The sequence below is a fragment of the Mirounga angustirostris genome, unplaced genomic scaffold, assembly GCF_029215605.1.
Source record: "Mirounga angustirostris isolate CCGP_5_RB_7025 unplaced genomic scaffold, mMirAng1.0.hap1 SCAF_9, whole genome shotgun sequence".
Classification (NCBI taxonomy): Eukaryota; Metazoa; Chordata; class Mammalia; order Carnivora; family Phocidae; genus Mirounga; species Mirounga angustirostris.
The window spans coordinates 29,264,575-29,277,846 of record NW_026991717.1 but is presented as its reverse complement, the minus strand read 5'-3'; the positions used below and the strand labels follow the sequence as shown (position 1 = coordinate 29,277,846).

Sequence of the window (13,272 nt, the reverse complement as noted above, 5' to 3'; positions counted from 1 at the left end):
TTATTTGTAGAATTCTGGCACTTCTTTTCTTACATCTCAGGTTGAATTCATAGGTGTTTAGAATGATTCTATAGTTATCTAGCTTAATTCAAGGGACCAGATGAAATGAGGTCCCCTCCTCTTCCATCATCTTGCCTCTCCTAGGATTGACATTTTTAAAAATGGAAAGATCTGCTTGGGCCATCACACAGGTGAAGAAATGCTTTGACAAGACTATTTTGACTTCTCTCTAAGATGATATTGAAATATCTTGAGTCTTAAGGTAATCCATTAAAAAGATTGATGCCTTCTGTTTTCTAATTATCTGACGTCTTTGCCCCAACCCCCAGTTCTGAATCTTTCATTAAAATTTCTTAAGCATTGTTTGCAATGAAAAGGATGGAGCTAAGAGTATATTATGCTAAGTAAATAAGTCAGTCAGAGAAAGACAAATACCATATAATTTCATTCATATGTGGAATTTGGGAAACAACAGATGAATGTGTGGGAAGGGAGAAAAAAAGAGAAGGGGGGGAAGGCAAACCATAAGTGACTCATAACTGTAGAGAACAAACAGGGTTGATGGAGGGAGATGGGTGGGGTATAGGCTAATAAGAAAGGCAGTTCTTAATGATGAGCACTGGGTATTGTATGTAAGTAATGAATCACTAAATTCTCCTGAAACCAATATTATACTATATGTTAACTATCTAGAATTTAAATAAAAATATGTAAGAAAAGAATTTTTTAAACATTAGTGTAATGAATATTTTTGTAGACTTAAAGTACATTCATCTTTTTTATTTCATTTCAGGTTACTTTCGGGGGTAAAAAAACTCTTTATATTTCAGTTGATAGATGGGAAGGTAACTGTGAGAAACAGTATTATAGTAACTCATTTGACACATGTAAGTTATTTGTACTTATTGTAGTTAATATTAAATAATAGGATTTATGTAAACTGTGGTTCTGTAACTTTAACACATTTTGCAATATTAAAATTATTAAATATACTTAAGATCCAAAAGGTAAAATTAAATTCTGCATCTTTGCAGTGCTAGAGAATTCTTTAATATTTTTGTTATATTTACATTTAGTTTCAGTTTGTATTTTCTGCTTTTTAATTCTGTCAATTCTGTATTAGGAAGCTGTGTACTATAAATTTTTTGCTTGTAGTACATTTATTTACCTTATATGTGGTTTTAAAAAGTAGAAGCCACAATTCTATATTCTGTAGAAATTAATGCTTACATTGTTTACTTTGAGTATAAAACTTTGTTTTATTTTTCTTATATTAAGCATACTATTTAAAACAGTCATAAATATTTTCGTGAAGGAATATGTATTTGAATGTTCCTAGAAGACTTCAAATGTTTGTGGTTTGCTTCTTTTATAGAGCTGTTTACGATCAGTGCTAGAACAAATAGCAGCATATGGCCAGGTTGTGTTTCGACTCCAGGAGTTCATCGATGAAGTTATGGGGCACAGCTCCGAAGGCATGTTACCTGGAAATGGTTCTCTTCCTAAGAAGTTGACTGAAGCTCCCTTTAGGACATACCAGGCTTTCATGTGGGCCCTATACAAATACTTTATTAGTTTCAAAAAGGAACTTACTGACATTGAGAAGTACATCATCAATAATGGTATTTAAATCTCCTTTCCTTTTACTCATAACACACATAAGTCATATTTTGAATGCCATCTACATTATTAATTGATACAATGTTTATAAATAACATGAAAAATAAGTAATATGCATGATCATTTTAAGTCATTTTAAATTTGTATTTTAAACCATTCATTCTCGGGCGCTTGGGTGGCTCAGTTGGTTAGGCGACTGCCTTCGGCTCAGGTCATGATCCTGGAGTCCCGAGATCGAGTCCCGCATCAGGCTCCCTGCTCGGCAGGGAGTCTGCTTCTCCCTTTGACCCTCCGCCTCTCATGCTCTCTCTCTCTCTCTCATTCTTTCTCTCAAATAAATAAAATCTTAAAAAAAAACAAAAAAAAAACATTCATTCTCCAAAAATCCAAATTGTACAGAAAGTTTACAGTGAAAATTATTCTTCCTGTGCTAGTTCTCCAGCCAAGTACTCTCAGTTCCTCTCCCCAGAGGCAACCAAATCATAAGTTTCTTTTGCATCCTTCCAGAAATAACTTAAACATATGCAAGCAATGCATATTCATATATACATACCTAGAAGTCTGTTTACTTCTCCAAATTATTTTCTAACTTAAATTTTGAGGATTATACCATACAAAAATGTAGAGCTTCCTCCTTCTTTTTTACAAATAGAATATTTAATTCTGTGAATATATCATAGACCAATTCTCTTTGGATGAACATTTAAGTTGTTTCTGATCTTCAATTGCCAACAGTGATATAGTGTACACATGTGCAGCAAGTTATAGCATAAATTCTTTTTTTGTCAATATATATTTTTTTATTTTTTAATTTTTAAAATTTTTTTATTATGTTATGTTAGTCACTGTACAGTACTGCATTAGTTTTTGATGTAGTGTTCCATGATTCATTATTTGCGTATAACACCCAGTGCTCCATGCAGTACGTGCCCTCCTTAATACTCATCACCTGGCTAACCCATCCCCCAACCCCCTCCCCCTAAAACCCTCAGTTTGTTTCTCGGAGTCCATAGTCTCTCATGGTGTGTCTCTCCTGCTGATGCCCTCCTTCAATTTTCCCTTCCTTCTCCTAATGTCCTCCATGCTATTCCTTATATTGCACATACAGGTGAAACCATATGATAATCGACTTTCTCTGCTTGACTTATTTTGCTTAGCATAATCCCCTCCAATTCAATCCATGTCGATGCACATGATGAATATTTATCCTTTCTGATGGCTGAGTAATATTCCATTCTATATATGTACCACATCTTCTTTATCCATTCGTCTGTGGAAGGGCATCTCGGCTCTTTCCACAGTTTGGCTATTCTGGACATTGCTGCTATGAACATTGGGGTGCACGTGCCCCTTCTTTTCACAATATCTGTATCTTTGGGGTAAAAACCCATTAGTGCAATTGCTGAGTCATAGGGTAGCCCTCTTTTTAAATTTTTAAGGAACCTCCATACTGTTTTCCAAAGTGGCTGTACCAGCTTGGATTCCCACCAACAGTGCAAGAGAGTTCCCCTTTCTCCACATCCTCTCCAACATTTCTTGTTTCCTACCTTGTTAATTTTGTCATTCTAACTGGTGTAAGGTGGTATCTCAGTGTGGTTTTGATTTGAATTTCCCTGATGGCTAATGATGTTGAACCTTTTTTCATGTGTCTGTTAGCCATTTGTATGTCTTCTTTGGACAAGTGTCTGTTCATGCCTTCTGCCCATTTTTTGATATGATTATTTTTTTGGGTGTTGAGTTTGAGAAGTTCTTTATAGATCTTGGATACCAGCCCTTTATCTATAGTGTCATTTGCAAATATCTTCTCCCATTCCATGGGAGTAACATTAAGGGTAACCTCTTAGTGTTCTTGACTGTTTCCTTTGCTGTGTAGAAGCTTTTTATCGTGATGAAGTCCCAAAAGTTCATTTTCAATTTTGTTTCCCTTGCCTTTGGAAACGTGTCTTGAAAGAAGTTGCTGTGCCCGATGTCGAAAAGGATACTGCTATGTTCTCCTCTAGGATTTTGATGGATTCCTGTCTCACGTTGAGGTCTTTCATCCATTTACAGTTTATCTTTGTGTATGGTCTAAGAGAATGGTCGGGCTTCATTCTTTTGTATGTAATGGTCCCATTTTCCCAGCACCATTTATTGAAGAGACTGTCTTTTTTCCATTGGGTATTTTTTCTTCCTTTATTGAAGATTAGTTAACCGTGACCATAGAGTTGAGGGTCCATATCTGGAGTCTCTATTCTGTTCCGTTGATCTCTATGTTTTTTGCCAGTACCATGCCGACTTGGTGATCACAGCTTTGTAATATACCTTGAAATCAAGCAACTTGATGCCCCCAGCTTTGGTTTTCTTTTTAAACATTTCCTTGGCAACTCAGGCTCTTTTCTGGTTCCATACAAATGTTAGAATTGTTTCTTCTAGCTCCTTGAAAAATGCCATTGGTATTTTCATTGCAATGGCATTGAAGGTACAGATTGCTCTAGACAGACTACACATTTTTAAAAAAATTTATTCACTTGAGACACAGAAATAGAGAGCCTGAACAGGGGGAGAAGCAGAGGGAGTGGGAGAAGCACACTCCCCGCTGAGCAGTGAGCCCGATGCAGGGCTGGATCCCAGGACCCTAGGATCATGACCTGAGCCGAAGTCAGACACTTAACCATCTGAGCTACCCAGGCACCCCCAGAATACACATTTTAACAATGTTTATTCTTCCGATCCATGAGCATGGAATGCTTTTCTATCTTTTTCTGTCTTCTTTAATTTCTTTCATAAGTGTTCTGTAGTTTCTAGAGTATAGATCTTTTACCTCTTTGGTTAGGTTTATTCCTAGGTATCTTATGGTTTTCGGTGCTATTGTAAATGGAATCGATTCTTTAATATTTCTTTCTGCAGTTACATTGTCAGTGTAGAGGAAAGCAACTGATTTCTGTGCATTGATTTTGTATCCTACCACATTACTGAATTGCTATATGAATTCTAGTATTTGGGGGTGGAGTCTTTTGGATTTTCCATATTAAGTATCATGTCATCTGTGAAGAGAGAGAGTTTGACTTCTTCTTTGCCAATTTGAATACCTTTTATTTCTTTTTGTGGTCTGATTGCTGTTGCTAGGTCTTCCAGTACTATGTTGAACAACAGTGGCCATAGGCATCCTTGTCATGTTCCTGATCTTAAGGGAAAGGCTCTCAGCTTTTCCCCATTGAGGATGATATTCGCTGTGGGCTTTTCGTAGATGGATTTTATGACCTTGAGGAATGTTCCCTCTATCCCTATACTCTGAAGAGTTTTAATCAGGAAAGGATGCTGTATTTTGTCAAATGCTTTTTCTGCATCAATTGAGAGGACCATGTGGTTCTTGTCTCTTCTCTTATTAATGTGTTCTGTCACATTGATTGATTTGAGAATGTTGAACCACCCTTGCATCCCAGGGATAAATCCCACCTGGTCGTGATGGATAATCCTTTTAATGTACTGTTGATCCTATTGGCTACGATCTTGTTGAGAATTTTGGCATCCAAATTCATCAGGAATATTGGCCTGTAATTCTCCTTTTAGATGAGGTCTTTGCCTGATTTGGGGATCAAGGTAATGCTGGCCTCATAGAATGAGTTTGGAAGTTTTCCTTCTGTTTCTATTTTTTGAAGCAGCTTCAGTAGAATATGTGTTATCTCTTCTTTAAATGTTTAGTAGAATTCCCCTGGGAATCTATCAGGCCCTGGACTCTTGTTTTTTGGGAGGTTTTTTGATCACTGCTTCAATTTTGTCACTGGTTATTGGCCTATTCAGGTTGTCAATTTCTTCCTGTTTCAGTCTTGGCAGTTTATAGGTTTCCAGGAAGGTATCCATTTCTTCCAGGTTGCTTAATTTATTGCCATGCAGTTGTTGATAATAATTGTTTCTATTTCCTTGGTGTTAGTCGTGATCTCTCCCCCTTCATTCATAATTTTATTAATTTGGGTCATTTTCCTTTCCTTTTGGATAAGTCTGGCCAGTGATTTATCGACTCATTAATTCTTTCATAGAACCAGCTTCTAGCTTCGTTGATCTGATCTACTGTATTTCTGGTTTCTAATTCATTGATCTCTGCTCTGATCTTAATTATTTCTCTTCTCCTGCTTGGCTTAGGCTTTATTTATTGTTCTTTCTCCAGCTCTTTAAGGTGTAAAGTTAATTTGTGTATTCAGGATTTTTCAATTTTTTTGAGTGAGGCTTGGATGGCTATGTATTTCCCCCTTAGGACTGCCTCTGCAGTATGCCATAGGGTTTCGACCGATGTCTTTTCGTTCTCACTGGTTTCCATGAATTGTTTGAGTTCTTCAGTGTCCTGGTTGATCCAATCATTCTTAAGCCAGATGGTCTTTAGTTCCAAGTGTTTGAATTTCTTCCAAATTTTTTCTTGTGATTGAATTCCAGTTTCAAAGCATTTGTGGTCTGAGAATATGCAGGGGGTAATCTCAGTCCTTTGGTATCAGTTGAGACTTGATTTGTGAGCCAGTATGTGGTCTATTCTGGAGCAAGTTCCATGTGTGCTCAAGAAGAATGAGTATTCTGTTGTTTTAGGGTGGAATGTTCTGTAAATATCTATGAGGTCCATCTGGTCCAATGTATCATTCAAAGCTCTTGTTTCCTTCTTGATTTTCTGCTTAGATGATCTGTCCATTGCTGAGAGAGTATTGAAGTGTCCTACAATTAATGTATTGTTATAATATGACTCTTTATTTTGGTTAATATATATAATATATATAATATTTTGGCTTCTATAGTTGGCTGCTCCCATGTTGGGGGTGTAGATATTTACAATTGTTAGATCTTCTTGTTGGATAGACCCTTTAAGAATGATATAGTGTCCTTCTGTGTCTCTAATTACAGACTTTAGTTTAAAATCTAATTTGTCTGATACGAGAATTGTTACCCCAGCTTTCTTTTGAGGTCTGTTGGCATGAAAAATGGTTCTCTGTCCCCTCACTTTCAGTCTGGATGTATCTTTAGGTTCAAAATGAGTCTCTTGTAGACAGCATATGGATGGGTCATGTCTTTTTATCCAATCTGCAACCCTGTGCCATTTCACGGGAGCATTTAGGGCATTCATGTTGAGAGTGATTATTGAAAGATAGGATTTTATTGTCATCATGTCGTCTGTTAAGACCTTATTGCTATAGATTGTCTCTGTAAATATCTGGTCTGTATTAGTCTTGGCGTCTTTCTTCTTTTATAGAACCCTCCTTAATATTTCTTGCAGGGCCCGCTTGGTGGTCACATATTCTTTCAGTTTCTGCTGGTCTTGGAAGCTCCTTGTCTCTCCAGCCATTCTGAATGACAGCCTGCTGGAGAAAGTATCCTTGGCTGCATGTACTTCTTGATTAGTACCCTGAATATGTCTTGCCAGCCCTTTCTGGCTTGCCAGGTCTCTGTGGACAAGTCTGACGTTACTCTGACATTACACTGATGTTCCTCCCTCTGTATGTAAGAAATCTCTTTCCCCTAGCCGCTTTCAAGATTGTTTCCTTGGATCTAAGATTTGCAAATTGTACAAGTATATGTCGGGCAGTCGTTCTATTCTCATTGATCTTGGGAGGGGTCCTCTCTGCCTCTTGGACACGAATGCTTGTTTCCTTCCCCAGATTAGGGAAATTCTCATCTATGATTTGCTCAAATATATTTTCTAGACCTCTATCTCTCCACCGCCTCAGGGAGCCCAATAATTCTGACATGGAGCGTTTCATTGTGTCATTAATCTCTCTCAGTCTGATCTCTTGGACTTAAACTGTTTTTCCCATGCCTCCTCGGTTTCCTTCTTTTCTGTCATCTTATCCTCTAGCCCACTAATTCATTCTTCTGCCTCGTTTACCCTGGCAGTCAGAGTATCCAGTTTAGACTGCATTTCATTCATAGCATTTTTAAGTTCGGCCTGATTAGGGCGCCTGGGTGGCTCAGTTGGTTAAGCGACTGCCTTCGGCTCAGGTCATGATCCTGGAGTCCCGGGATCGAGTCCCGCATCGGGCTCCGTTTGGCAGGGAGTCTGCTTCTCCCTCTCCCACTCCCCATTTGTGTTCCCTCTCTCGCTGTGTCTTTCTCTGTCAAATAAATAAATAATATCTTAAAAAAAAAAAAAAGTTCGGCCTGATTAGATCTCATTTCTGCACTTAGAGATTCTATATTGTTGCTAATATTTTTCTTAAGCCTAGATATTGACTTCATAATTGTTACTCTGAAGTCAATTTCTGACATCTTGTTTATATCCATATCCATTAGTTCTGTGACAGCGGCCTATAGTCTCTGATCCTTTTCTTCTTTAGGGGTTCCTCCTCTTAGTCATTCTGTTGGGGGCTGGTTGAGGGAATGTATAGAGTCCAAAGTATTAACCATGACCCAAGCAAGATGCACCTGTTTTATAGGGACCTTAGGGTTGTCATCCTCTTGTTCTTCCAGGCTGTCTTCTGGTGGAGGGGCTTGCCGCACTGTTACTCAGACAACCCTGCTTAGGCAGAGTTGCGCTGCCCCCTGTTGGGGGGTAGAAGGGGCCTCAGTGAAAACTGGTTTTGGGGGGATGTTGTTCTCTGGCAGCTTTTCCTGTAGGCTTTCCATGTCTCTTCCAAGAGTCAGAGCAGAAGTGACCACATCCAAACCTCTGTCTAAGAACAGAGAAATCGCAGTCTGACCTTCACTGAGCTCTGCAGGCCACACTGTCTCCGTTTCTGTCTGCACTGCTAAAAACCACAGCCTCTCCAGTTGTGCACCCCACAGCGACACTCCCAGCAGTGGAACCCAGAGCCGGCCTGTTTCTGCCCTTTTTGCTTCTAAAACTTAGGGCCACTGGGGCGCCTGGGTGGCTCAGTCGTTAAACATCTGCCTTCGGCTCAGGTCATGAACTCAGGGTCCTGGGACCGAGCCCCATATTGGGCTCCCTGCTCAGCGGGAAGCCTGCTTCTCCTTTTCCCACTTCCCCTGCTTGTGTTCCTGCTCTCGCTGTGTCTTTCTCTGTCAAATAAATAAAATCTCTAAATAAATAAATAAATAAAACTTCGGGCCACCCCCAGTCCACGTGCAAGCACCCGCAGCTCCTGGATCCTGTATGGGGGCTGCACTAAAGTCCTTTCCCCACCTCTATCAGTCTCCCAAGTCTGTGCCTTGTCCCCAGTGCAGGACGCTTTTGTGCTCGGGTGTTATATCATATTCCCGGCACCAGCTTATGGCGGCTCCCTCCCCCTTCTGTTTATCTTCCGATATCTGCACACAGAATCACAGCTCCCAGCTTCTTACCTCTAGACCGTGGGAGATATTTGTTTGTAGAGATCTAGATTTATATTCTTACATCTCAGGCTGATTTCGTGGGTGGTCAGAATGGTTTGGTAGGTATCCAGCTAAATTCAGGGGACGGTTTGATAAAGGGTGCCCTACCTCTCGCCATCTTTTCCCATCCCTATAGCATAAATTCTTAATGGAATTCCTAGGTTAAAGAGTATGTGATGTCATGTGTGACTTTCATAAATATTGCTACATGGTTCTCCATAGAGAATAGTTGCCAGCAATGTATATGAATACCTGTTTCCTCACACTCTTGCCAACAGTGTGTTATCAACAGTGTGTTATCAAACAGGTATAAAATGGTAACCAGTGTCAGCTTCTGCCTGCCCACTACTTTCATTTTCAACTACTACAAAAAAACAGTACCCAGAAGTCCCGGGTTCCCATCACCCAACTTCCCCCAATAATTCCCACCTTAACATAATTATATTATGTTATCCAAACTAGGAAATTGACATTGGCACAATACATTAATTGATCTGCAGACCTGACATGAGTTTCACCAGTTTTGCAGGTACCTGCTATTTTATGGGGAGAGGAGTAATATCTTCGTGTATAGTTACACTTTATCACATGTGTATATTTGTATATTCACTTCCATCTTCAGGATACAGAGTTCTGCCATCCCCATGAAAAAACTTGTTCTTGCTCCCCTTTGTAGTAACCACCCCCTCACTAATAGAGTAGCCCACTGAAGTCTGTTTTTTATTTGCCGGGTGTAGTTTTAATTTGTTTTCTTTTATAATTGAGGTCAAGTATCTCTATATGTTTAAGAATCACTTTTATTTCCTTTCCCCTTAACTGTCAGTTCTTTTATACATTATTTGTTTTTTGAGCTGTTTTTTCTTTCTTTAGGGAAATTAGCTCCTTATGATAGGAGATTAAAATCCACCACCCTTGGGCGCCTGGGTGGCTCAGTCGTTAAGCGTCTGCCTTCGGCTCAGGTCGTGATCCCGGGGTCCTGGGATCGAGCCCCGCATCGGGCTCCTTGCTCCGTGGGAAGCCTGCTTCTCCCTCTCGCGCTCCCCCTGCTTGTGTTCCCTCTCTCGCTGTGTCTCTCTCTGTCAAATAAATAAAATCTTTAAAAAAAAAAAAAAAAACCCACCACCCTCCAGTTTGCCATGTCTTTCCATAAGTGACTTAGCATTTATATCACATTCTCAATGCAGATATTCTTCCTTGCTAATGACTTTGATTTCTTAATATTTTGCAGACACTACGATAACTCTTGCCATAGTGGTGGACAAGTTGTCACCTCGACTGGCTCAGCTCAAAGTTCTGCATAAAGTATTTAGTACTGGAGTAGCAGAAGTTCCACCTGACACTCGAAATGTCGTTCGGGCATCTCACCTACTCAACACACTGTACAAGGCCATTCTTGAATACGACAATGTTGGAGAAGCCTCTGAGCAGACGGTATGTAAGACCTTTGTCCTAAGTTGTATGACTCCATTCTGTTCAGCCAAAGGAGTGGTAGATAGCCTGTTATAGCTCTTTGTAAAAATAGTGCTTAAATCACACTATGTCCGACAGCTGTTCAGTGTTTTTAAATTAGCTTCTAAATTCAAGGCTACAGGAAACTGGCTTCTTGGCTTTAATCACAGAGATCATGGGGAGGATGCAGCAAGGACAAAGCAAAACATAAAAGCAAGATGTGAAAAATACCTAGCTGACTTCTATAGATATTTGCAGTAACTCTTTTTTCAATAAAAATACAAATCTATTATATAAGGTATCTAGAGTAGTCAAATTCATAGAAACAGAAAATAGAATGGTGCTGCCAGAGACTGGGAAAAGGAGAAAAGGGAAGAAGTTTAATAGGTACGGTTTCAGTTTCGCAGCATAATGCCAGAGATCTGTTTTCACAACAATATAAATATACTTAACACTACTGAATTGTACACTTAAAAATGCTTATTGTTAAAAATGCTTTTGTTTTACTTTTTTTTTTGCCACAATTTAAAAAAGTAACAAGAGACTAGAATCTAGAGACTAGAATCTAGAAAGCTGCATATTTGTTTGGATACACATTTTGGGTGTGTTCCCTAGTTTGTTGATGTAACTTTGTTTTCTCACCATTTTGGTACTGCATTTCAGTATAAAACAGGTTGATTTCTTTCAGCTATGCAGTTTTTTTCCTACTGGGAACTATAGAATGAAATCATTTCCTCATTCTTAATGGACATTTTGCTAATAGCATGCTTTAGATAGGATAGCTGAACCTCAGTTTCAACTATCCAGCTTAGAACTCTTGTCCCTCTTTAACTTTCACTCTCAAGAGAGTCCTTGTATGGACTACAGACAATGTGGTCATCTCATATTTAGGTGAGTTTTCATAAGGATTTTATAGAGTATGTTTTGGGTTTTTAATTTTTTTTGTCAAAAAACAGAAATCCGATCATTTTTTAAAAGGTGTTTCAGAGGGGCGCCTGGGTGGCTCAGTTGGTTAAACATCTCACTTGATTTTGGCTCATGTCATAACCTCAGGGTTGTGAGACCAAGCCCCCCTGTCAGGCTCCATATGCATGGCGCCCTGCTTAATACTCTCTCTCTCTGTACCCCCTGCCTCGTGCACATGCTCTCTCTCTCTCTCTCTTAAAAAAAAAAAAAAAAAGTTTATCAGAAATGTTTAAACCTCATTTTATCCAGAGACAAGGGAGTTCCGAGAATTGACTATGCACACTCTGTCCTCAGGTCTCGCTGCTGTTCTCTCTCTGGGTGGAAACAGTGCGACCCTACCTGCAGATTGTGGATGAGTGGATCGTGCATGGGCACCTCTGTGACTGCGCTAGGGAGTTCATCATCCAGAGGTTGGGTCCCACACACATATTGGGAAATATGGGGCGCTGCTTGTACCTCTTTTCTCTCACAGGAAAATCATGTACTTTTGTTGGTTCAGGTGATACTGAGGGAGACCAGTGTAAGTGACAAAGCTGTGTTTTTACCGTAAACAAGTTATTTTGCATTTTTATAGGGGATATCAGGTACCAAAAAAATATGTTCCAAATTTTATTATGTCAGTTTACAGCTTTTCCTAGCAAATTCTGTTTTTTAAATGGTAGTGTGTTTATGTTTGGCTGGTACTATAAAAGGCACATTGCTTCCCATAAAATGAATTTAGGTGATATCAAATGGCTTCAACTAATTCCCATTATAAATTATCAATAGGATGAAAGATATGAAAATATTATAGAATATTCCTCTAGGGGCGCCTGGGTGGCTCAGTCATTAAGCGTCTGCCTTCGGCTCAGGTCATGATCCCAGGGTCATAGGATCAAGTCCCGCATCGGGCTCCCTGCTCGGCGGGAGGCCTGCTTCTCCCTCTCCCACTCCCCCTGCTTGTGTTCCCTCTCTCTCGCTGTGTCTCTGTCAAATAAATAAATAAAATCTTAAAAAAAAAAAAAAATTCCTCTAATATATTTATTTCTCCAAATTAGCTAGGTTTTTTTTTATTAATGTTCTTAGTATAATATTTAATAAAACAATTAGGGAAAATCATAATTCACTTATTATGATTTCCCCTTCAGTTAACTGATTTTTCTGAACAGAATCATATAAACTGCAACGTAGAACTCTCTTAACTTGGTTTTAAATTATGCAGTCTGTTTAGATGTATGGTTTTTCTGGATAGCTATCCATTTAACTCATCAGAAAGGAGAACATTAAGTCCTTATAGCTCTGAAAAGGTAACCCTGTTTACACAGTGCTCATATTAATTAGCAGGCCTTCTCTAACTTAATCATGTCTGTCGTTATATTGTTTTTCAATGATCTTGCATGATAATTTTTGTGAAAATGGGATTCTGGTTATTCTTAAAGGGTGATGAGTGAGGGGCGCCTTGGTGGCTCAGTCATTAAGCATCTGCCTTCGGCTCAGGTCATGATCCCAGGGTCCTGGGATCGAGCCCCGCATCAGGCTCCACAGGGAGCCTGCTTCTCCCTCTCACGCTCCCCCTGCTTGTGTTCCCTCTCTTGCTGTGTCTCTCTCTGTCAAATAAATAAATAAAATCTTAAAAAAAAAAAAGTGATGAGTGACCATTGTTTCATTGTTAAAAGCAGTTCAGTTAAGAATTTATGTGGAGGGACGCCTGGATGGCTCAGTTGGTTAAGCGTCTGCCTTCGGCTCAGGTCATGATCCCAGGGTCCTGGGATTGAGTCCCGAGTCTGGCTCTCTGCTCAGCAGGGAGACTGCTTCTCCCTCTGCCTGCTGCTCCCCCTGCTTGTGCTTGCTCTCTCTCTGACAAATAAATGAAATCTTAAAAAAAAAAAACTATGTTGAGCGCCACCTGGGTGGCTCAGTCTGTCAAGTGTCCAACTCTTGATTTCAGCTCAGGTCTTGATCTCGGGAACTTGA

The 13,272-nt window shown here is 39.5% G+C and overlaps 1 protein-coding gene across 3 annotated transcripts in view; it reads left to right on the top strand.

Annotated features, from left to right (window-relative positions):
* TUBGCP5 (tubulin gamma complex component 5) overlaps positions 1–13,272 on the top strand; it is a 114,356-nt gene that overhangs the window by 67,298 nt on the left and 33,786 nt on the right. For all 3 annotated transcript variants that reach the window (XM_064570064.1, XM_064570063.1, XM_064570065.1), the window contains exons 9-12: positions 794–887; positions 1,376–1,622; positions 10,133–10,335; positions 11,614–11,729. In XM_064570064.1, the coding sequence (XP_064426134.1) occupies positions 794–887; positions 1,376–1,622; positions 10,133–10,335; positions 11,614–11,729 (660 nt within the window). The remainder of the gene's footprint in view (positions 1–793; positions 888–1,375; positions 1,623–10,132; positions 10,336–11,613; positions 11,730–13,272) is intronic.